This window comes from Thunnus albacares, chromosome 10, assembly GCF_914725855.1.
Source record: "Thunnus albacares chromosome 10, fThuAlb1.1, whole genome shotgun sequence".
Taxonomy (NCBI): Eukaryota; Metazoa; Chordata; class Actinopteri; order Scombriformes; family Scombridae; genus Thunnus; species Thunnus albacares.
In genome coordinates, this window is record NC_058115.1 from 12177081 (window position 1) to 12204024 (window position 26944).

Sequence of the window (26944 nt, forward strand, 5' to 3'; positions counted from 1 at the left end):
CAGTCATACTGTGAGAGACAAGAGCACAGACATCTTTGTGTGTATGTATGTGTATGTGGGGTAGGATGAATCTCCCCTTGAGCCAACAGGGGCTCAACACACACAGGGTAAACATCATTGGTCTCAATCCCGGGTGAGTCGATATTAGGCTTGTCTGAGTGCGGGACTTTATTTTTCTCTCCCTCACTCTTGTTTTCGCAGGCTGTGACCTCAATTCCATAGGGGTCATTTGCTTATCAAAGGCAAGGACTGGAACTTGCAGGTCCTGAGTGTGTGTTCATTGTGGCCAAGGAAATTCAATTAGGCGGCATCCCTATGGTGTGTGTGTGGCCGGGATTCATCAGTGGATATAGGAGGATTAGGGTTGGGTGACTCTACATCAGGGGGATGCACCATTTCAAGGGAGAGAGTTCACAATGGTTGAGGGGAGACATCACAGATGAACACTTTTAAGAATGCACTGTCTGCACATCCTGGCAACCAGTCAAAAGCATGCTCTAAGTGTTTCATTTCCTCCTGCGGTTCTTCTTTGTACTGGATGGCATCAATGTCATCACCAGCACCCTGAGTGTCCAGAGCTCCTTTTCAAGAGACCAACAATGCACTCATCCTCAAACCAATTACTTTACTTTCCCTACATGAAAGAAATCCTGACAGCGAGCCAAGTTGTCAAAAAAACAAGTTTGGAGCTAAACAGCCTGTTGAAATCAGTCTATAAACACAGGCGCACAACAACCTGTACAGTATTTCTGTGTGTAAGTAATCCTAAGTTAACCCCCAGGTCACATAGCCAAGGACATAACTGCTTTATCATCAACTCTTCAAATTTCAATTACCATGTAAAGCAGGGTGGTGATGGGTGGCCCAAGCTAACTGGCGTGGAGAGCTGAGAATGGCAGGTGGCGCCATAAGCGTCTGTCTCTTAACAAGGATAACGTGGCCTTCTGAGTGAAGCATGGCTCTATTAAAGAGCAAGAGAGATGGTAACAGAAGAGGGAGGGGAGAGGGGGGGAGGCAAAAAGAAGCCCTGGGTTCACAGGGAATACAGTAGTCAGGCCTTCCATTCAGTGATGCTGGTGGGGTTGCGACTCAAGTCAGTGGGACAGCGTTCTGGGTCAAGGCTCTGCCTCCGGTTATGACCAGCTTTTCAAGAGCTTCTTTTGATTGAGCTGTCCATTTTCCACAATGAATGCACACTGCAAGGCCCCCGCTGATACTCTGAATGTCGTTACAGATTATTCATGGCTGACAAACAGGAGAGCAGGTAGCGCTCCAATCAATCCGGCTGGGTTCAGTCCAATGCCATTCCAAGGAGACTCAGGTGGAGCCTCGATGGCGGGTGTGAGACGAGTAAATGGTGTAGGACAGAGGAAATACTAATGAAAGTCGTGCACCCTCATGCCTGTTCAAGTGACTGTAAGCGTGGGTCTCTACAATCAGTCGAATCAGACCTCACATCTACCCAAAAATAATGTAAGAGGATAAGATTTTGAGAGAAAATTGTTTGAGCTCAGTAGTAATAATGAATTGTGCACTCACTTCGCCTGGCCCCAGAGGAGTGAGATCTTCTCTGCAAGAAATTTCACTGCCATATCTGTCAGTGACACAACACCACATTAAGTGCACACAGGATGTCACAACAATGCACGGTGCAGTGTACATAAATGGCGCACAAATTGTTTTTTTAGTTGCACAGGTGTTCACAGGTTTAGAACGTGATAATGAATTGATGCACACAACTTCAGAATAGCTTTGCCGTGTCAGAGAGCGCAGAGATCACATGCGGGTTAAAATTAGTTTCCCATTTATACATTTCACATTTATATCTGGTCGCCAGCCACCATAATAAAGTCACACCTGATTACATCAAATGGACATGAATTCAAAGCAATGGATTTTCTATTTACATACACTGTCCACCATAATTAGTTTGCTTAACCTTTCCTTAATAGCGCACACACATATCGGACACACAGAGGCAGTGCTGTGAATTACCACAGTGCCCTTACCAAAGTGCCCCCGTTGTAATTACTCTCCATCCAATATCCTGACCCCGATGATTGGCAAGAGCAGAATGTTCTAGATGCCACAGTCGTCAGGCTGGGAGTGACTGGGACCTGCTTCTTTATCTCCCACACACACCTTGTCCTGCCTCGAATGAGAACACGTTGGAGGTGAAGGCCTTGAGCACTTTGCTTCTGCTTCCATTACATTCTGCAGAGTGGGAGGATCTGATAGAACGTTATCCACATGAAAGCCGTGATAATTTGCTCGGGCTAACATGTTTCTCTCCCCCTTGTCTGACATGGCCTTGGGCACTGAAGTAAATAAGGAAAGCTGCTTCAGGTAAGTCAGCCTGGCTCCCATCTGGTTGCCGAGGCGCTTTGTGCCATACAAATTGCATTAGGGTTCTCCCCTCCCTCCTCGCGATCGGTTGGTCCCTCTCGGGCCTTTGGCCAGCAGTGTTGTCAGTGCTGTCGGAGTTAGAAGGCAGAGGTTTTGGGTAATCCAATGAAGGTGTGTGGGCGAATTTAAATATTCAGCACAACAACAAACAGCATTCAGTAAACAGCCTGGGGGAACACAGAGGCTACGAAAGTCTTTCCACAAAACTCAACACATTTTTTTCTACATTTTTGAAGTGGTTTGACATTCTAAAATTCACATTTCTTTCTTTTTACATTATTTGTAGGGATAATGACTCATAACTTATACTGATTACACACAACGCTCATATATGTATTAATATTTAAATTAGCTCTTCATGCCCAATTAACATGTTATATTATCACTAAAACCTATATCTATCTCAAACAATCTGGCATTTTTATACAAACAAATTTCTTATTATCTAGTGCTCATTTTATTCACAACTGTGATTTAACCAACAGTCAGTTTATGAACGTGTTTGTATTTGCCTTTTCCATTCTACAGCCCTGAGTAGCTTTGTGTATTTTGGCCGTGAGCATGCGCCGTACCAAAGAGTATAGAGGCAAAGATACGAAACTCTGGTGCTTTTTTTGACAACCACCACTAGATGGCACTGCGGTAGCCCTGCTGCCATTTTGGACTGAAAACGCCATCACATTCATTCAAATTCATCATATCTTAATCAGCGAATCTCACAGCCAAATCAGAAGCGCAATAGAAATTTCTCAAAATAAGTCATTATTATAAGTCAGTAAATTGTATGACACTTACAGTATATACAAGTGATGTCACCATACTGGAATTACCACTGAAGATCCACTACTCTCAATACCTGATATGATACCATGGCGAACGCAGAAATCCCATTCAGGACACACTCCTTTGTTTAAAAACTTTTTATGAACATTAACAATTGAACAGAATCTTTGTGTGTTTCATTATTTAAGCATACAGGCTGCATTAGAATAAAAGTTACAAATTAAATATGGGTCTGTGGCCTTCAAGTAGAAAGCAAAGCAGCCTGAAAAATAGTCATTTCAAATTAGAAGAACTGTATGAAATGTCATTCTGTAACAACAAATACAGCTGTGTGATTATGTGCTCTCACTCTGGTTTGCAATCTTGTTGAGTATGATTGAAACTTTAAGTGTTTCAGCATTTAAACAAACACACTCTGGCTATATTAGAATAACAACACTGAGTTATAGAGTGTGGTGTTGATACTACTGATAGCTATGTCTATAGTATCTATGTATTGATTCTGGTACTGACATCTCTAAATTTATCCACTTTGTAATGTGGTTATCGAGTTGTTTAGAGGAATGGTTCCCAAACTTCACGTTTATTACACTAACTTCCAGGGAATGTATCTTCTTAGAGGAGATTCTTTCAGACAAAATCCTCTCAAACACAGGTCTGTGGTCTAGTGTGCATCTATTTTGGAGATCCTTGACATGAAAAAGTTTGACATTTTCTAGCTTCCATTTATGTCCATTGCTCACTTTTTGCTCCTCTGGGAAGCAAAGCAAAAAGTTATGTCATGTCTTTCTATTTGTAAATCTGAGCCCATGATTTGAAAGTTTTTTTTGTTTAGTTTTTTGGTTTGTTTAATAAATGAAATTATGAATGAATGTTTGACAAATTTCTGCTTTCTTTTCATATATTTAATAAATGATTATAATAGTTCTTCATTGTTCAACACAGGCCATTTCAGTAGAGACATTAAATACTCTCACTGGCTGCTTTATTAGGAACACCAAGCAATAGATAAAAAGGCAAAAAAGGCCCCTAGCCAAGGTTGAAAAAGAAGGTTAAACACCGCATTGCCTTGTTAATGAATTATTATATATATATATATATATATTATATTATTCATGCCATGGCTGCACAGAAAAACACTGATTTAAAGCATTATGAGAAATCTCAGGATAATCAGTGTGTGTGTGGTGCTGAAGATACAAGATATTTGGACAAAGATACCCTCAAATCTTACATACGACCCTCACACCATGATGCACAGGTTCTCAAGTAGATAACAGCGGCTGAAATGGGACGTACTAGGTAGCCTTTCATAACAGTGAAAATAAAACAATATTTTATGAAAAATAAAAAGTTTTACAATGTTCCACAATATATACTGTATACACACACACACACACACACACACACATATATTATATATATATATATATATAGTAAGAAATGAAAGAATGGCGACATCTTAAAAGAGTAATACCTGGAACATGTTCAGAGCCTCAATCCATAATCCGTTTTAATCCACCCAGTGCCCCAGTGTTCATATGTAGGCTAAGACTACATGGCTCTCATTCCAATGTGGACCATGTAGTTGAGTCCAGAATCAACTATAATGCGAAGCATGAGGGGACGAAGTGCTGCAGACCAAACGTGGATTGAGTCTTTAAAATATTAATTTCTTTGTTCAGATGTAACTGCATTAACTATTAATACAGTAGATGCAATACAGAGAATTGTGGATTTTATAAATAACCAGATGCTGAAAATTGAGAAAATGGAGTGAAAGCACAGAGTGGACCCCAGAGCTCGGTCTGATATCAGAGGCACCAGATGTTGGAGGTGGTGTTGGATTAGTATGCACATATGCTGCATACTGAAAACTGCTTGAAAAGGAGAAAACCAAACATAAGTGATGATTTAAAGATTATTATAAGGACAAGAGATATGATGTTCCAAAAATATGAACAGATCACAAATAAGGCTGCAACTAATGACTGAAAGGCAATTTTTTAAATTTATTTTCTCGATTACTCTTAATTAATAATTTAGTTTGTAAAATGTCAGACGGTGAAAAATGTTGATCACAATATCTGACATAGTCAGACTGCTTCTTTTGTCCAACCAATAGTGTCAAACTCAAAGATATTCAGTATGTTATCATAAAAGTAATGTAAGTCAATGTAAATGTGACATTTTTCCTTGAATTCTGTTGATTTCAAACACAAACTAGCTTTGAGGGGAGCTGACTATAAATAGAGGAAAGTACTCAACTGAACAACATGCAAATACCTGTTTCTTAAACACAGCTTTTTATTCATTTTTCAAGTATATTTGAATATTTAAATGTATTTGAATATTGAAAAGTAAAATCTCTCCCCTTAAAAGATATGTTAATTTGAGATCTCTGGAAAGGCCGCTGAAAAAGGAAAAACAACAAACGTCTTCAGAAAACAAACTCATGGTCTAAAACAACGCGAATGGATGAATTATTAATTTAGATTGCATAAAATCCTCAAGATTGCTTCCTGATGGCTCCAAGACCAGGACTACTGCTCTTGTTGTCAGCATGCCTCATTGAACACCCGCTCCGATGAAAAGGTTTTCTCAAAGAGGTGCCGCGTCGCCTCTGCATTTTTCTTTTTTGTGCGTTAGTGCTCGACACATTGACCACATGATGCTGAATCCAGAGTTATATGTGGGCAGGAACATGCTGATAATTGACTTGGGTTTTTATTCCCTGAACATTTGGCTGCTTGTTTTTCACTGTGACCCAAAGTCCAGCAGCCTGCATACACAATCCATCCATTTTATATTTACTTGAGGCAAGTAAATGCACATAAAAATATACACTAGACTTTACTGGTTTAGATGCTTTTGATTATAAAGACAGCATCCCGCCAACTCATCTCTTATTTGTGACACTTACAGAGAAAATGTTCTGTAGTCCTTTTCATATTTTCACAGCACTTCATGAGCACTTCTTCTTCCCTCACAGCATAAAATAGTCCTTTCACTACAGTACCACTATCCCATACCCAGGACACCCTGCAGCTTCTAGTTTAAAAGGGGAGAAAGGCGAGATGATGTTTGTTCGAGGAGTGTGTAAAATACCTATACTGAAAGTCTCCTTAGGGCCAGATACACAAAGCATTAACTGTCAGCCACTGAGTTCCTCTGCCTATCAAAAATCTCCATGGACTATTTAGCTGTCAGCTCCCTCACTACACCTCCCAGCTCCACTATTTTTAAACAAATTGGAGCAGAGCAGGTGTTGATTGACACCACAAACTCCCACTCTGTCTCCCTCTGTCAGGATAACATTCGCGTCTTCCATTTCCGAGGGATGCGGAGGTAAGTTGAAAGATAAAATTACATTACAGTAACTGTTAAATGAGAAAGTATCAAAGTTCATTGCCTATAATCAAAATAGCAAGGCAGGTAAGAAAGTTTAGTGACTCCTTTCTGCTCCATCCTGAATCCCACCATGTTAAAATGGCACATTTTGAAGCACATTGTGAAATCCAAGCACATTTGCAACTTTGGCCTCTATTTGCTCAGCACAAGGGCAGTACAAGTGGCTTGGGTAATGCATGTGCTGCATTTCATTGCAGCATACAGACCACATTTTATTCAGATGTCTCGGTTAGGGCATGGAAAGCTCAGAACTATGGCTAGACAGATCCGAGCAAATATTTCCAAGTACTTCTGATTTCCAAGCCACTTTTCCACAAAAAAGGTGCACAAACTAGTGTGTGTGGCTTTGGAAATGTAGTTTAAAATGCATTTAGAAATTGTTATTCCTACTCCAAAGCTAACATGTACCATGAAGCAGAAAAGAAGTAGCAATCCATTATTATTTTTAACATGGTGAATTCAATATGATTGTACAAACTGACACCTTTCTTGCACATACCAACTGCACACACACACACACACACACACACACACACACAACAAAAAGTGCAGGATTGACTGTATTTATAGCATGTCTGTCTGTACCAGACAGGGTAAATAAATTACTTGAACTGTTGTGAGAGAAAGAACCACTAAGACTGCACAGTGCTTTCCAACTTCCCGCAAGAGCGCAGCTTTTGTGAGATTGACAAATGCGAAATTACTTCAGAGAAAGCAAAGCACGAGGCTGATGCCGGATATGTTTTGGTGGGAGGACAAAGGCTGTGTGCGTGGGAGATTGGAATGCCAGCATTGTTGTTTGACAAATGGTAATTATCATTTTTTCACTTTTGTTCCACTAATTGCAGTTAATTTTGAAATTCATTATTCCTGCATGTCAAGTCCAACTTCAAAAGGAACGGACCCTATGTACTGCAAAATTCAAAATAAAAATACGACTCACACAAAGTCGCAGATACTAACGCCTTGATTCAACCGGGGCACAGCTACGTCGCGCTTTTGTTCCATCCTCTGCATGGCGTCATACCCCACCGGGAGCATTTTGCTCAGGCAGCGCCAGAGAGAAAAGAGCCACCCTTCCACCTGGAGAGGAAGCCAGAGACCAGGGTAGTCATGGCAGCAGTGGTGTCATAAAATCTTGTGATTTTCCACTTCTAAGATCAACCTCTCGTGGTGACAAATATCCTCTGACCGGCTGACTTCTAGCCTGGTGCCACCGGTTATAACGTAATGTTGATGTAGTGAAGTGATATACGATCGGGGGTCTACACAGGGTGTTTGGTTTTGAAAATTGGCCGATACTCTATTGTTGTTCCTGTGTCTGACTTCCTGCCCGGCTCATCTGCTCTTTGCAGCTTGACACTGCTTCCATCAAAAACAGACTAGTTGCATATGTTTAGCAGAGAGCTGCTTCTGGGACGCTTCTGAAACACATTGTGGAGCGTCTAGTGGGATCACAAGCATTTGGAAAGAGTGGCCGCGATCAGCTCCAGTGGCTGCGCTGATCTCAGCTGGAACGTGACGCAGACGCCCTCAGTGGAATCGAGCTGTAAGAAGCGTGGCCTTTGTATGAATCTATCGGTGAGATCAATCAGCACAGCTGGTTTGTTTTTAATGCCTCGCTTTACTCCCACTGCTCCAAACACAGTTGCAGTTGTCTCAAGGCCAGACAAACACAGGCCTCAATTAAATCTACTTTGACTCCCGTCTCACTCTCAGGTGTGCTGATGTGCTGTGAGAAAGGTATTGGCTCCACACTCACACCCACACGCACGCACGCACGCACGCACACACGCACACACGCACATAAACACACACAGACTCAGACACAGTGCTGACCTGCCCGAGAAGCCTAATAGAACACGTTGGCAGATGTGTCACGGGAACAATTCACCTTGCCATCTGTTTTTCGGTGCTCCATCGCCACATCCTTTCCCCTCCGTCCCGCAATCAAGGACAGGATGAAATACAAGTCCCATTATGGGGAGGCAGCTAATAACGCATTATCAATTAGTCCCCTTGGCTACTGATCAATGCTTAGCAGGTGGTACAAGGCCATTTCATTCATTTAGGACTATATTGTCCTCTTCCCCCTGATTCTCTTATTTCCTCTTCTCTTCATTAGATCCTGGCTTGCAGGTCTGTGAGCTTTTGCTTAAATTGCAGCCGGACAACTCTTCAATATTCCATTAAAGATCATGTTTAATCACTTTTGTGCAGCAGCAGCACAAAATGACAGCGAGCTGCTTGCTGCTTTCACATTTTCACATCTAAATGTCATTCATGTAAAGGGACCTCCTGTAAGTCTCATGTAAAGGTAAAAGTATTTATTTGCATCGATGTTGTTGACCTATACACGAGAAGAAAAGAAAAGTTGAATACAGGGAAAGAGAGAGAGAGTGGGTGGAAGTTGGTGTGAGAGAGGTGACTGGCTGCTATAATACCACAGATAAGTATTGAGGTATTAAAATAAAGGTTACAGATCATTTCAGCTAAGCCTAGCTTATCTCCCCCTTAGATCAGAAATTAAATATGTCATCACATTACAATCCAGGATCTAGTCAATCAGAAAATACATATTTTATACAAATGAATCCTCGCTGGTTTGCAGAGGCAGGGGTTAGCCCTGTGGTGCTATAACACATTATTAGTTCTATTCAGAAAGTGATAGATGGTTTTAAAAGATTTACTGACGACGTCATCCGCGGTATTTAGACTTCAAAGGATTGATGGAGGACAGGTGCTGATGCTGATAAACCTCAGGGTTATAGGGCAGGGTTATATATATATATAAAGTGATATATGGAGTTATAAAAAAATGGAATATTAAGGAGTTCATTAATAATGTGTATATGAGTCCACTCAAAACTCTGAAATCTACTTTCATAAAGTACAAGGCAAATATGTAGAGCTTTATTATTTTCTTCATCATCTTCTGTTTTCATTGTAGGAGCCTTGTCGACAACCGGTTCAATCAACAAAGAAAATATAATCTCTCCCCATCTATATAAAGCAGTTGCTGTGGTTTATTGAAATAGGAATGTGAAATGCATGTATTTTCCACCTGAGAAGGTTTGCTGCAGGGGTGACAATGCGGTGAATAGATCAAAATCGTTTCCATCAATGCTGGAAGATGAAATGCAAACACAATCAAATCAGTCTGGTCCATACAGCAATCCTCTGCTCAAATGCCAATCTCCTTTCTCCTGATCATGTGTCTGATGAGAAATCATAGTGCGGGAGAATCTCCTAATCTATGCAAACACACTGTCAGCATTGATTTGTTCGGAGGGGATATGTCTTTATTAGGCCTCGCCAGACATCTTCATTTCTTCTGTTCTATAAAGGATGACCTGGGAGAGACACAGAGCCGGCCGGGGCTTTGGAAGCAGTCACAGCCATAACAATTGAGATAAGTTACTGAGGACAGGTAATGAGAACCGATAGACTCGAGGATGAATCGATATCGGACATTGATACCAGGAGAGGAAGGACAAATTGTGACATCTCTTTCCTTTTCCATGTTCAAAAGAGCTTTTGAGACAAGTGGCCCTGAGTATGTGTGTGTGTCTGTGTGTAGATTTGTGGTGAGGTAATGCTGGTGTGTGTGTGTGTGTGTGTGTGTGTGTGTAGGTGGGTGTCCATAGCGTGCAGACAACACAAAGGTGTGTCAGTAACAATAACTGTAACTCTGCACTACACACAGTCAACTGGAGCAGCTCTTTTGTCTTTCCTGCACTGAATCAGTTTCAATAAACAGACCTGTGTGATGAGGGCAGAGGTCATATCTGCTCTAGATGGTTATCCACATGTCATGTTTTCTACCTTCTAAGCCTTGAATACTGAGCAGTCGGACTGAAACATGTCTTGCACTTCAGAGCTGGGTCAGTTATTAATTTAAACCCTTCCAGTTACTTTGACGTTTGGCCGGGTCTGCTGGGAGTGAACATGGATGAGGTTTGCTGAATATTGCCTCTGCTGTGCTGGGCCGGATCAGTTAATCTCTAAAACAACCGCATTTCTGATATTGCTTCTACTCGGCTCTGCCGCGTGAAGGTGAAGAGATTATCGATTACGGCTTCCATTCTATTTGATCAGTTTGTTTTTCCTATTTGATATCTTTTAGTAATAAAAACATGCACTGGAATCATTAGGACTGTGGGAATCCTTTGACATTCTCAGCAACAGATATGACAAAAGGCGAAGAGAAGTTGCTTCAAGTATGCTGGTGATCAGGTATGCACTCATAAATAGGAAGTCTAGTTTAACTTTCAACTTATGTCTTAAACCTAAATCTCAAAATCTGTCACTGCTTATTAAAATAAGCATTCAGATAAGTCATTTCAATCTCTTTATTAAGAAGATCATCTGCAGGAAGAATCACATTTCATTATTTTTGCCTTAAATGCAGATCTTTGTGGCTAGGAGTGGGTAAAATCATCTATCACAGTACATAAGTGATTTTATATTGAATCAATATTGTAGGTTTTAGAAAATAAAGAAGTAATTTATGGATACCAACAGGTATGTATGTCTTTGGTTAATCCAGTGAATTAAACACCTGTCAACACACCCTGAGATGTTAAAGAGAGAGCTACCTCGGTATAAACGGTGTGAAAAAATCTCTCACAGTAGACTAATTTAAATCGTCTCCTGGTGCATCGTCACATTGCTCAGCCCTGTTTAAAGCAATGACAAATTTTACTCTGTTCAACAGATTTAGATGCATAACACTATTAGTTTCAAATGTACCCTTATTCTGCTTCATGCTGTGGCTCTTTATCTTTAATACCATAAGCATCTTGAACTGGGTAAAAGAGCTCTTATATGCGTGCTGCTCCCTCTGCCTGGAACCTTCTGCACCAAGATCAAAAATTGCTAAAATGTGAATTCAAATCATTGCTGCAGAAACTGGGTGTTCTCTCTTCTGGATAGCGTTTTCCATTTTCTATTTTTAGGTTCTTTTAAGTGATAGTTATAGGAGTTTTATGGTTTCAGAGAGCTCTCGGGTTGTTTTGAGATGACATTTATGATGTTAGAAGTGCATAGCTTTTTAATTCTGATTTTGTGGCCTATTTTGTGTCTTACGTTATTTGTCTGTAGCTCATTGTTATTGCAGCCGATCTTGGTTCGGGCACTAATTGAGATTTTTTATGTCAATGACGCTTACCTGGTACAATTAAGGTTAAATTAAAATAAATAAAACTAACTTCACCTGACATGTTTTAATTGATGTTTAACATGCACCTTAATTGGATTAAGAAAATTCTGTGACTCCAGGGCTTGTGAAATCTTTTCAAACCAATTAAACAAACTCAGAAATGCTAACAACAGTATTGTTTTTTCTTGATTAAAAACAAACAAACAAAAAAAAAAACACCAACTCACACATGCAGTGACAAACGAATAGCCTAAAAATAGACAGAATGTATACATTTCTGTATATTTCCTGTTATATACACACCAATAATGTATGATTGACAGTTTTAGATGTCTACTTCTTATTGCTTAATCAAACTGGAACTGTTGATGGGCCACTCATTCATCAAAGACTGAAGAGAGATTATCATGTTGAACAGAGGACAGCAGAACAAATGTGCACACCATCTCCAGCAGTGACTCTTGACTCTGATGTGTCTACATGCCGTTTCCATTATTTTCTTGTTGGAATTAAGAGCATTAACTCTATCCAAAGCTCTACTCTTCATTTACATAACAAAGGAACAAGAATCCTTTGTGAGAATCCCAATCAGTTTCAACAAGCCAGCGAATAAAACTGAGGCTGATATCTCAGAAGCTTCTTGACCGTTGCTGGCTGGTCATACGGGTGAATAGTATTTACATATCTGTCTTTGTTAATGGAGAAAACAAATGTGGATTCTGTTCAACGCAAAGCTCGAGCAGAGAAAAGTGCTCCAGCTCAGGTAGGAAATTTGTCAAACTTCCTCTTGGAGAAACGGGCTATTTTGAGAAGGTGATTTTTCACTGTAACACTGGGTATAAATTGTCAATCAATTTTTGTCAACTTGGGTATGTCTCAAAACTCCTCATTTCTCCCTCCTCAAGGCATGATGTTGATATCAGGCAGCTTCTGGTGTGACAGAAGTCCTGGTTGCTTGGCAACAGGTATGAGTTTAGAGTCCAGTGTGACTGTGACGACCAGGGTGAGAGGACAGCCTGACAAGCCTGTACTGCACACACGCACACACACACACACACACACACACACACACACAGCTTTACTGCAGCTAGATGTGTGCTCCTCACACGTTTCTTGCAGGAAGGGGGGATTAGAGGGAACCATCAGTAAACTCCTCAGGGCAGTGCTGACATTAAACAGCACAAGTGTTTGAGAGATCGATGTGGGTACCTTAGAGCAGCCATACCTCTTGACAACCACGTGTCCTTCATAACTGCGCAGCCCCACATGTGACACATTCATCATCAAAGGCAGCGGGACCACAGAGTGATGTGGAATGCTGCGAGGAGGCCTTGGAACTTCACAGGGTATCTAAAGACGGAGTCCTCGTTACTGTAGGAGTCTGTGGCACCCAGCACGACAGATTTGTTTCATAGACAAATAAATGCTGACTATAACGGCTCATAACCACATGGCAAATGGTCCATCATCATTAAATGTTGGCAGAGTAACGTCGCATTGGTAATGTGATGTTCCCATAAACTCTGCAGTTTATGGGGCACATCGTGTTCTTTAGCTATTGAGAAAACACAATTCATATTCACCGTATCAAAGCTAGGCAGCCGACTCCACAATGTCACCCATTGCGGGCTGCAGCATCCTACAGGAAAGGCGAGCATTTGCGAGAAAAAAACAATAAAATAATTACGTAATATGTCAGGCTCTAAATATGTGGCTCAACATCACTTGCAGCTAGTAGATTTTCATCCGTTACTCAGAACTTTTCACAATCCAAAACCACAATCCCCTAGGATTGCTGCTTTTGGCAAAGCTTTTAATTTGTCTCACTCCTCCTCAACAACTTTATATTGAACAAGACTGTGAGAAGCTGTGACAGCAGAACTGTTAATGAAACAACACAAGGAGGAAGACGGCTTTGGGAACTGATCAAATTTTATCAGTGTTAACTCACTGACTTTCTTCTTAATGATCTAAATTCACAAGCACTCCACAGTGTGTGTTCACTTTCTGTTTCTCAAAACAGAACGACAACTTTTCATATTCTTGTGTTACCAGAGAGAAAAATGTCTCCAGCATCCAAAACTACACCTGATACACGAGTTGACACAAATCCAACAACTGAACTCTTTGGATGAGTGACAGCAAGGTTGTGACATGACATGCGCAGAGTATTCGGCTTTTCCTCCACCTGTAGTCATTGTTCTCACAGAACAGTGACACAAACTAGACTCTGGAAATGCAGCAATATTTGAGTCATTTCTAAACTTCTGATGCGCACTTCAGCTACAAGGAAAAAGATCCAATACTGCAGAGAACTGAAGCTCAAATCACTCACCATGCCTTCAAGTCACTTGCACAGCGGAGAATTTATTAAAAAAAAAAAAAAAAAAAAAAAAAAAAAAAAAAAAAAAAAAATCCTACGTTTTGTTTTATTGGAAAAAAGTGCAGACATGGGAGAGGACAACTCAGCACGCACGCCGATCAAAGCCTCAGTGTGGGAGGATATTTGTGTTCATTCGTAAACCAGATCAGAAATTCTCACCTACTTAAGTGTCAGGTTGAATCAACAGTTACCCCCATGACTGACAATTTTTGCCTACAACTGGGGAGCTGCTGCATATTAATTCCAAACCCTGAGGACCAGATTGATAAAATATTAGCACTGTGAGCTCTTTATCTAAAAAAAACAAAGAGGCAAAGTGTTGTTATGATACATCCTGCTTACATTTCCTTTCAGATCTTCCTGCTTTAAACACCTCCTCTCTGTGATTTTGTGTGCAGACACTGATGGGTGTGTATTTTTTTTGTTTTCTTGGCCGTTGTGTCCATTATCCTTTTTTGTATGCACATATTTGTTATATGCCTACAAATCTGAGCTTGCATTTGCTGGGTGTGTGTGTGTGTGTGTGTTCCTGCTCCCCAGAAAACCTGTCATTTCCACGTTTCTCATTCCCAATCAGTTGTCAGTCTGTGAATGGGTGGTTTGAATTTGCAGATCGCTGCTGAATCACACCACATCAGTGTCATACATGTTTATGACACTGATGGCGGAGGCGGGGGATTGCGGCACAACAGAGAGAGAAAAACAAACAGGTCTCCAAGGTGATCGAGAATATTTCTGAGACTGAAACCAATGTGCTTATTATGAGACTGGCAGGCTAAATAGGCAGGAGGATGAGCCAAGAGCCTGATGGAGCACAGTAATCACTGGCAAATTGCGAACCTTAGTTTCAGCACGCAAACACTTTACATAATGTATCTATGGAGTCGCTCGTATCACACGTCTGTAACAAACAGCATCCAAAAACACTGCTCATCCCAGCTGGAAAAAAAAAAATGCTCAGGAGGTGCCCAATTTCAGCCAAAATTAAATGGAAATTAATGATTCAGTTGGAAGACAGATTGTTTTGCGTGTACCTGTGGCTGGGTCGACATTCCGCTCAATCAAGTGGTCGTCCTGGTGGACCCACTCGCCGTTGCACTTGAAGTAGATCTGCGTGGCCGGGGTGGAGCGACAGGTCAGAGTGACCGGCTTGTTTTTCACGATGTACTCGTCCTCCGGCTCCACCAGGAAGTGAGGTAACAGGTCCGAGAAGGCGGCAGGAAGTGCTGCTGTGGCGGCGTGCTCGGAACCTTGGAGAGTAAAAAGAAACAGGGATTTTAGATGGATGACAAATAAAAAAAAAAAGAAAAAAAAAAGAAGCTTTCAAGTCTTTAAGTTGTCACGAAGGCAGGAGCTGAACCTTTCTGCTCTGCTGTTGTGACGGCTTGACTAGTGAATGAGAATGCAGAAGAAACTCAAATATCTAATGCAGAAATTTAGCGTCCTTGGTGAATTGAAACTCATACATATGCATATATAAAAAGGCAGAAGAAGACAGATGGACAGAGAGTGAAGAAGAGAGAGGGAGCTGTATGGGGGAAGACTTGGCAGTGACAGAGCTTGGCCTTGTGTGCTCTTGGCTGGGTCGGAGAGGTAGTGAAGTCCATGTCTTTATTCCAGCTCTTAATCATGGCCCTTTAACATCACTGCTGATGGACCGGCAGCCATAAATCCTATCTCAGCGACTAGGCCACTTCACAGTGTGTTATACGGCTCCTCAACCAGGTCTCTATCCGCATTAGGTTAGAGATGACTGACAGCTAGACAGCCAGTTTACTTAAAATCACTCCCTATATAGATGCTGTTTTTATTCCTCCAGAATCTGATATGACAAATAGGAGACATCTCCACTGTGCAGAGATACAGGAGCTGTCCTTCAGGGGTGACAACGCTACGATTTACAGCAAAAGTTTTACGCTCGCTGAAAAATGTTCGACACAAACGCTGAATGACACGACGGAGCCTACAGCGCACACATCCTTCCTGCGTGAACACTGTTTCTCTCTCTCTAAACATATTAGCCTTGTAGTGAGAGATAGCGAAAGGACACACAACGGAGTAGAAAGAGGGAAATAACCTCTTTACACCGCCGACACTCAGGGGAGACCAGTAAATCCCAAAATAAAACCCCTTTAAAAGGAGTGCAATATTAATTTACTGCCCTGAATCCAATATGGCTGACAGAACAGACATTAACAACCTTCTCCATCACTCCCTGTGCAGCAGGAGAGGATGGGAGTCCACATCTCTCATAATGAAACGGCAACACTCACGCTGACCTTTCTCTCCTCTCTCTCTCTCCTCCTTTGTTCTTCCTTGCGGCTTGCTGATGCCTGGGTCAGGGATAATATTACATTGCGTCATAAACACCATCTTTGGATAAAGACATTATCTGTCAGTCCCCCTCCCACTACACATTGTATTAATGTCTCTCTTTCTTCTTCGTTTTTTGCCGTTACCCTTGTGTGCTTAGTTGCTAATTTATCAGGATGAGATACAGTGAAGCAAGCCACCGCCGCTGCTGCAGCTGAACCCCATTAATGTTTCGTGTACATGTTTAACTCTTAATGAAAACTAAATGTTCTGTATCCAATGAAGGACATACATCACTTGCTGACACTTTGCCTTTTTTCCCCATTTTCCCTTATTGCAACACATTTGCAGAGAAGAAAATGTCATTAACGTGGCAGCTCCAAATTCAGGACAACACAACCGCCTGACATTATTTACTATGTATGCGAGTGTGTGTTTCTCATCTCGTGGTGTCGAGGAAAAGGCCACAGTTCATCATGAATAGTGGGCATAATTGCTCTAACGGAGAGCTAAAACTTTGCTAATAAACAGTGTGGGACCAGTAGGTCAGGTTGTTTGAAAGTGTGCTGGTCCTAATGACGGCCGATTCTTCTAATGGGCCGGCTTCCTGCTTTGTGACCACAGCCATTAGCCGGTTGGACTGACCCTCTGTACTCCCGGCAGACTGAAGACAGCTCACTAAAACAGTGGGCGAGACTCACCTCACACCTGCCAGGTTAATCATCTCATAGAGGACAGATGATGTTGAAACAGAGAGTGAAAAGCAAAGCCACCCGAGACACTGACAAGTCACGAGAACAGCTTGATGAACTTCTGATGTTGTTAACTCACCGCTGGCTTCTGATTTACGGGGGCTTCACATTCAATGTGAACCCTTCAACTTCTGATGATGTTTCCAATTTGTGTTTGTGTGTGCATGCTTGTGTGTGTCACAACGGATGGAGGTTAGTCTTCCATTTTAGTACGTGCACTTTAGGTTAATGAGGTTAAACACGTAATTTCTTTAGAGAAGTAAATTGTCATTTTATGGGAGGGCATTCTAGTCACGCACCGCTTTATATCAAACCCATAATGGAGGGCTGATGCGTAGTAAATTGGCTTAGATTATTGTCACGAAACAATGTACTTCAAAGTCAATGTGCACACACCCACGCACGCGCGCACCCACACACAAACACACACAGGGAGTATCAGCCACTTAACAGACTCCTTGCGGGTCAATGCACAAATCAAATAGACATACAGCAGCACTATGGGCACTGCATTAGATTCCACTGAATCTGATTGGCTAAAGCAGCCATTAATTGACAAATGCATCCAGGTCCATTGCCACATTGTTGTTTGTGTGTGAACAAAACAAACAGGGTGCTAAATGTCTCCCTTGCTGATCATAGACCAAATGAAGATTAACTGATAGAATATCCTGGATGGGTTACTGCGGCCCAATATCCATTACCTAACTCTGCGGCCGTCAGCACAGTTTCACACATTATCATAAATAGAAACAAGAAGATTCATTTCCATTCTTGTACTTTTCAAAAGAGACGTATTGGGTTGTGACCCGATATTTGTCTTGCAGCTGCTATTCTCTCGAGAGACAGTTCAACTGACCTAAAACATGCTAAACCACACACACACACACACATAAGAATGATCACAACAAGGGTGCACCAGCTGCCAGTGTGCTGAGCCATGATGTCCAGGGCAGATTTCCTGCTGCACACAGACCCCAGTGTCTCATCTGTCCAGCTGACCACGTCAAGTCAGGCTCCCACCAAGTCCACAAGAGGAAGAGATGATAAAGTGGTAATGGTGCCGTCGAAAGCGCTTCAAAATATATTCAAGTTCATTCCTGCGACTGCTGTAACTGTACACGTACACACCACTGCATTTTAAAAAAAAGCAGACAGGATTAGCTTTTCACACGTGTTGCAGATTTATAAACATACGTTGTTACCATCTATCTCCAATATTTTACAATGATTTTTACTTTTGTAACACTTACTGTATCGTTTTCTAGGAGTAGGGTGTCTTTTTTTTGGTGCATATACACAAATCTCAAGTCTCATTCTGAAATTAAATGCCTTCCCTCTTCTATCCTCACTTCTCCTCTGCTAGTGTCAGTGTTCCATGAACTGTCGACTTGTGTTATCACCGTTTGTAAAATAAGCATTTATTTTTTAATTTCACTCCTTATTATCTACTTGGAGAACAGAATTGCTGAATGCAACGCGGTATGAGGATGTCAGCAGGGAGAAAACCGTAGCTGGAGAGAAAATAACCCTCTTTTGTGTTTCTCCCTCATGGCTACAACACATCGTGTGCCCTTTGGAGCCAATTACAATTTTTTTTTTTTTTTTTTTTTTTTTTTTTTACAACGTCATGTCCCCGAAGGAAAGCATCATTGAGCAATCACTGGGCATAATTTACATCACAGTGATGAACAGCAGCTATAACAAGTGTTTTATGACACCATCAGCGCCTTACAATGTCCTCTGAAATTAATTCAATTAAAATTACTATCCAGAATATTAAACCATTTCATGTTTAGCCACCATTAACAACAAAGCCCATATCAAATTTGTCACAACCACTTTGTTGGTTGATGTTTTTCTTTGCAGTGCTCCAGTCTGCACAAGTGGACCTTCTGGTTCCTTTTAAAGCATTGAGCAATCACTCTAAATATTATGTATATTCAGAACATCACAGTTCTGGCAATAGAGGTGTTGTTCATGTATAGTTAGAATTGCTATCAATAAGCCTCTGACAACATTAACATTGAGACTGATCAAACACAGGCAAAGAAATAGAAATGGGATGTGTTAAAAAAAAAAGAAGGCTCCATCCACCATCATATATAATCTGGAGCGCCGCTGACTGATGTATGTTTGTCTCCAGATGACAAATATTTACTCCTCCACATGTCTGCAATTCAAAATACATTTTTCAATGAGACAACCACGCTTCGACGAGCACTCCTTCAACCACACACGCACTCTGTCGAATATACTGTGCACACACGTACACATTCAGGAAGCTGAAACGCACACACAAGAAGCTTAAAAAAAAAACCCCTAAAAAACACACGCATGTAAACGAAATATGGACCGCATGCATGCAAAAAGGCAAAAAGCAGCACAACAAACAGCTTTGTCTTTCAATCAATGAGAGATGCACAATTATGCATGCATATAAAAACGCAGGTTTACACAGAATTGCTCAAAACGCCTACGAATTCAGATGCAACTGCAATATGCCTGGTCATTAAGGTTGGTCTGGAAACAATCAATCACTGGCAGTGAAAATTCACTTGTATGGAAACGGCTGAGATGCATTAAATAAACATGCAGGAGAGATGGCACACATAGCAACCTAAACTTCATCAAATCACATTTGTATCCATGGTGGAAGGAGGTGGGGAGATTAAAAAAAAAAAAAAAAAAAAAAAATCAGGCATTGAAGGACAGAAGGAGAGGAGGGGAGGACGGGGGTGAATATGTAAATCATTCTAACACATGCCACATGTGATGTTATTACAATCTTCCTCCGTTTAAATGAATAGAAAATTGGCTGCTAAGCATGTACATTGATGCAGGGCTGTACATCTGTGCGCATATATTAATTCAAGATACTAATAACACGCTGCCTACAGTGTTCCCCAACGAGAATATTTCCATGAAAAATGCACTCAGGAGGTTTGGGTCACATTGTCAACATTGAGAATTGCCACCGAAAGCTGACAACATGAATCATCTCAACTCAAACAGACAGCACTTAAATGGTGGGTTTTTTTTTTTGAGTAATGTCATTAAACAGCACAAATGACACAAGGAAGAAAAGTTTGAGCTGTTAGTTGTGTACATACAGCGCTGAGCAACACTATTAATGAGCCTTACACCTTTGAACAGGAGCGTACACATCTGCTTATTCTGGTGCGTTGATCTTATTTATTAATTTTTCCTGTCATCTATTTGAAGCAACACCTCAGCGGGGGACGGGGGGAGGGGGAGGGGGGAGTCCAAGCAGGGAAGCAATTCGGCGCCGTCTACCTTTGCCACCAGCGCTGACACTCCGACACCTTTGCTTTGTTCGCCTTTCAAGGCGACGGCGTCTTGAAAGGCAGATTTGCCTTGAAACCTATGAGACCATTTTTAAGTTTCTGTCAGTGTAAGAGAACTGATATTTTAGAGAGCCGTGTGTAAGCGAGAGAGCCTGCGAGTGCGTGTGTGGTGGTATTTATCTGAGCAAATGTGCGTATTTGTGCAAATGTCTGTGGATAAATGGCTGAATGGGATACTTAACAAGATCAACAGCTGGGAGTCTGAATTTGTGTACATAACAGTAAGAGTGCTAACACGAGATAAATTTATCTTTTTTTTTAAAATTTCTATATGGTGAGACAGGTGATTCAGAAACTGCATTCCTATTTTTAGAAGTATCATTAACAGCGTGTGGACTAAGAGTCTCCAGATTGAAAGAAATATCCATATTCATCTCTCAAGTGCAACAGCTGATGCATTGTCTCCATTCATTTCCAGATGTTTCCACGGACAATCCAGTTTCATGGCTGAATCATCCTCTCAAACAATCAGTTTTCTATATCAGTGATTTAATCACTGGCTGTGACTCGCCAATAAACTCTGTAGCCTGAGCTGAATAACTCAGTGACTACACTGACTTTGGGTCTTTTGCTCATATTACATATATGCCATCCTCTTTAATTATACATTTTAGTGCATTGCAAATTAAGTGTGAGAGCATTTAGCTGCTTTTTGAAAAAAAAAAAAGAAAAAAACTTTTTGATCATGGCCTTATATTGGATAGCATCTCTTTAAGAGATGAAGAGCTTAGTTTCTACTGAAAATACATATTTCATACCCAGAGGATGGCGAAGATCAAGTTGCATTATTAGCTAGAAATTTGCTCCTTTTTGAGTGTTTGAGTCTAAAATTTATTGCTGATCTTCAAAACAGCATATTGAGCAAAGGGGAAAATCACTGATACAAAAACTCACTTAACATCTCTGCTGTGTAAAGCTTAGTTTAGATATTTGATATTTGGTACCCTCAGTTTATAAGGTCATTTCAAACAAGCATCCTGCAGAGGTCCTTAAAAATGAATACATCTCAACAGGCCACAGAATATTTTTTTATGAAATTCACAAAGCACAGTAACAGAAAAAAAGAATAATAGTAATTTTATTTGAGTCCTGTAAAGCCAGCGCAGACACTTGATAGATTTAGCTCAGTTTAGGGGAAGATTCAAAATGCCTTGCTGTAGCAAAAACTCTGGATGTAAATGCTTGAGATTCTTCAAAGCTTCACCTGTTTGACATTTCAGTGCATGCTGTTTTTCAAAAGAGCCACGGAGATTTAAACACATTTTGACTTAATAACTACACACAATCCTCAAAGGAACCGGGGCTGTCAGGAGGGGCAGACGCAGTTGTGCTCTTTGCCATCCAAAGCACGCACACGCTCATGGATTTGTTGTCCCCTTACGCTTAGCCGGAAACGAGGTTATCCAGAAGCAAGTTGATTACAGAACTCGGTGCCAGCATGGGAAGAAACAGAAACGCAGACAGAGAGGGAAAGGAGGCATTCTTAAATCTTTGAAATGGATGTTAGGAAATAATGGGAGGAAGGAGGAAGGAAAAGACAAGAGACAATTTAGATTACCAAGTTAATCCTTTAATTACCGGATATGCCTACAGCTAAAATGAGACGTTTCACACACTGCATTTTACAACTGTGGAACAATTTCAGCTGCACAGTGAGGCAGACTGCCATAATGATCAAGAGCCATAAACCTTAAAATAATGGAATGTCAGTATCGCTGGTAATCTACGTATATTGTCTATGATGCTAGAAAAACTGAACAGAACACTACAACTTGCAATTCAGAGCTGAAATGAAACTCGCTTCATATCCCATTTCTCATATTACAAACATTGTTACTTTGAGAGCTTTACAATTAGATAAAACATGTTCTCGTTCAGCCGGCCTCGCAGCGCAGCGCACTATAGTGCCAAACCTCCTCACAGAAAATACACTACTAGTTTAGGGACCGTCCAAAATAAACAGGTTCAATTTGGCAAAATGACAAACCAGCAAAGGGAGAGTTTATAACTGCTGATGTCGGCAAAGTTATTCAATCTGCTCCGAACGCTTTTGACACAAACTGATGTAAACGTGAGGCCCCTTGCGACAATTGTCAACCACGTCAACCTGCCTATTCCCGTCTCTCCCTCCTCCTCCTCCTCCTCCTCCTCCTCCTCCTCTCATCATTTATCCTCCTCCCAGTAAAGATCTGGGTAGAAAGAAATGGGGGATGACTCGCACCATCTAATTAGTGTGACAGAGCATGGAGGCTCCTCAGAATCAGACAGAGAATTAGAACAACACGAAGATATGATCCATAACAAGGCTGAGATAAAGCATCACCTGTTCAACTCTAATTACTGAAACACAATGCCAGCACCAAGTTTCCAATTTAACAAGCCACCAGCGCTTACTGTAGCGGTCGACACACTATGCTCGCTTACAGCATGCTGTACAGACAAGGAAACACATGCTTAAGTACAGAAGGGAAATCTCACTGGTAGAGAATTTGATTATGTAGTTGCATTAAACCAATTTCTTAATAAGACTAAGACCCCATTTACAACTGGCGTTACAATGTGATCTGTATCTGGAGGATCAACACATGTTAATGCAAGGTGTAAATATGATGTGTTCTTCCAGATCACATCTGGAGGTGGTCAACAAGTCTGACAGCTTCACCTAACTAATTTGTGTACCTAGATCTGATCACAATGTAGGCAGAACTAAGATAACAACACCTTAATACCAGGTGTAAATGAAAGGCCTGTAGATCGGATGTCATTATTGTGTCCAGAAATAGATAGGGCTGTCACTTTTTATTTGAAATTGGAACTTTTGTACTTTTGAACTTGGGGTAAATGACATATTCAAACTGTAATGACCTGTTTCAATTCAAAATTTACCATCTTAATATACTGTATACTGCCTATACTGTCTACAAGCGCGGCAGAGCATGTGAAATTGGCCTTTTGATCCAGCAGAGGGTGTTCTTAAAATTCACTATCAGCTTGACCTATTGCATGCTCTTTGATTTAGTAATCTACCTGGTAACCTTTAATCAGTAAACTAAGCTAATAAAAGAAAAAAAAAGAGAAAGACACTAGTGAGCAAAGCTGTGCTGATCAGATAATCCCAACACCAAAGCATCTGAGAAGCAGTGTGTGGTATTATTTTCGGGGCTGCACCATAGATGGCAAAATTACCAACAAAGATAAGGCTGTCTGCCAACTCTGTAAAAAGCAGCTGCCTTACTCTACTACAACAACAAAATCTGAGGACTCACCAGCTCAGCAGTCAACTGTGCAACCTTGTCTGACTGCCTACTTCAGACACAGTGCAATCTCAAGACACATAGTGCAACTATATGACACCACTCAGGAAAATATAAAGACTATACTGAACAGTAAGACACACTCTGACCACTGATAGATGGACATCGCTGGCCATATATGATGATGACAGCAAATTTGATCTCAGACACATTACACTATATGGGTTGTGTTCAAATTACTTCAAACAAATTAAATTGTTCAAATTTGTCTGAGCTTCATTTTTTGAAAAAGAGACATGGGCTTTCTGAGTCAACTGTTTACAATCTTAACCATCTTTGTTAGCATGCCAACATTTGCTAATTAGCACGAAACACAAAGAACACAAACGAATGTCATTAGTTCTGAAGGTCTGTAGTCATAAACCAAAGTATTGAGGAAATGAAAACTGATGATGGTGCTAGAAAATCAGTCGGAGGATCACCAAAGTCACTATGATTCATCCTCTGGGCACCATGAATTTCTGTACCAAATTTCACACCAACTCATATTACAGTTGTTGAGACAGATCACTAAAAACCAAAACCCAAAATCCAAAAACGTCAACCTCATAGTAGCAGGAAAAGTAATTGGGATTCATTCTCTGGAGACCATGAATATTTGTACAAAATTGCATGTCAATTCATCCAGCAGCTGTTAATATATTTCAGTCTGGACCAAAACAGCAGACCAGCTGACCTCGCTATCCCTCTATCATCGTTGCTAAAAATTGTTTTTGCTCACTTAATGATCCATGAAAAACACATAAATATGTAAAGTAATTTCTAACATCCATTCATTTTCTATATCCTCAGTGTTCCAAAGGCTTACATCAAATGCCACCTCTTGCTTCTATAATCCATGCAGGAGGAGAATAATAAATACTGCAAGTGTAAGAAATGCAGACATGTGGCAGCAGCATTATCAAAAGACAAACGCATTTACCACAATGTCACATGTTCACAAGTAGCAAAGACACGGATTCCAGAGGCTCCGGACCTGAAAGAGAAATATAACTGAGAATTATGTAGATAAGTGTAAACCTGTCTAGAAATGAAAGACAGAGCTGGTTATCTGATATGACTTTCCCTCCGAAGCAAACCAAAGCACATCTGAACTCTACGTGTGTTTAGGGTATCAGTCGAAGGCAGAAGCAGCGAGCAGAGGGGAAAACTCATTTCAACCTGAACAGTTTTCTGATTATTCTCTCCAATTTTTAATTTTTTTTTCCCTCTGCTTCCTCCAGTACTCCTGACATCACAACCAAAAGCAAAGACACACTGGTGCCTGTGGTTTAGCAATGCATGAATACAAATCGGTTTTGAAGGAAGCACATCTTTCATTACTCAAAAACACACCTCCTCCTCCATTTCAGGTTAATTTACCTCAAAAAAAAAAAAAGATTTGAGTTTTCTTAGCCAATTTAAGGAAGTAAAATTACATATGAAACACTAACTTTGGTGAATCAAACAAAATCCTGATACAGCAGCCACATGTAAGATTCACACCAGTTTATGCAAAACAACAACTCTGATCCGGATAATGTCCCGTCAAAATCCCAGTGATGGCAGCTGGTTCAACAGCTTAGCCTTCTCACTTTAATGAATATTATCCTCTTTGAGAATGACTCATGTTACTTGGCCTTTATCTGTGCATTGGTAATCACTCCTGTAATCTGTACATGACTCCTCACCTTGTCTTGAACATCAAGAGTGATGAAAATTAAATAGTACCCCTTGAACATACATCCATGTCCACTGATGACTGAATAATAATAATAATGATACAGACCGATGTGAAGTCACTGCTGACGTCAATGAGGTGAAAATGGAGGGAAATTGCACATTAGGTAAAAAGTAGACCATGCTGCTCGCCAAGAGATCTAAATAAAATAACCTTTTCCTAAAATGGAGCTGATGTGTCTACCTGTTTTTTTTTCACCCAGACAGCCCTATTTCTTTTGCTTCAACAACGTTGAGGCTGGTATACAAGAAGGAAGAGGGAAGAGATGGCACCACACTTGAGCACAGTGCTTGTTCTGCCTTAACCCTGCAGATCAGATGTAATGTTACAGGCCTTAAGCTACTTTAGACTGACTGCTGATGCCTACACAATGTAATTCCCCACACCTGTGACAGACAATTCCCAACACTTCTAACTCCGTAGTCTTGAGAAAATGAAGGCATTGTATATTTCACTTCATCAATATTCCTTTGAAGATATACTATAAAGTGTTTAACAATGAATAGCATGACAATGTGTTGAAAATATTTGAGAACAGATATTACTCAGAGGCGAAAGTAGTATTTAAAGGATAAAGCTGGCGTTATTTAATCATTTGGTGAAGTGTCAATAAATCCCATGAAAAGGCTAACTAACAATGTGTGGGTTTGTCTCTCAGTACTTTCTGACTTCCCTCCCTGTTTGTAGCATTCAGCCCCAAGATCACTTGTTTCTACTGAAGATATACATTTTTAAAAATGGCCACAAATGTATAACAGCTGGAAACTCAAACAGAAGTAAGTAGGTAAGAAAGAATTATGTCACAAAATGTATTCATGCAATGCTGGTTGATACAGAACAGTTATGATCAGCAAAATATATAATAATATATAATAAATAATAGTGTTTAAATAAATGAAAATGGGGTTTCTGTATTTTGTTCATTTGGCACCATCAATTAATTTTTTGACTTTACTAAGGCTCAGAATGTCCCATCAACATGGTTCATACATCCCTGAAACCACAACAATCTCCTCTGTCCATCCATACAGAGATTGTTGTGCTGTATTATAAAACCTCTGTACATAAAGACAAAAATACATTTCCATTTTTAGTTTTTTACCATAAAAACTGTCCTTGAGCATGTATAGTACTACTCACATGAAAAAATGGCATTTCTGAATAGCCTAACTTGTCCTTAAAGAAGACCTGGGAGACACATTTAACGACTATGCCATGAACCTATAAATGAAGGAAACACAAAAACTAAAAGGGTTAATATAGTTTTTGGAACACAATGGAGGTCTATGGCACAGAGGAACAACTGCATTGGGCTATAGCTGCACAGACAATA

The 26944-nt window shown here is 40.6% G+C and overlaps 1 protein-coding gene across 4 annotated transcripts in view; it reads right to left on the reverse strand.

Annotated features, from left to right (window-relative positions):
* The window catches only part of unc5a (unc-5 netrin receptor A), a 143968-nt gene that overhangs the window by 56845 nt on the left and 60179 nt on the right, over nt 1-26944 (reverse strand). For all 4 annotated transcript variants that reach the window (XM_044363551.1, XM_044363550.1, XM_044363549.1 and 1 more), the window contains exon 2: nt 15179-15394. In XM_044363551.1, coding sequence (XP_044219486.1) covers nt 15179-15394 — 216 coding nt within the window. The remainder of the gene's footprint in view (nt 1-15178; nt 15395-26944) is intronic.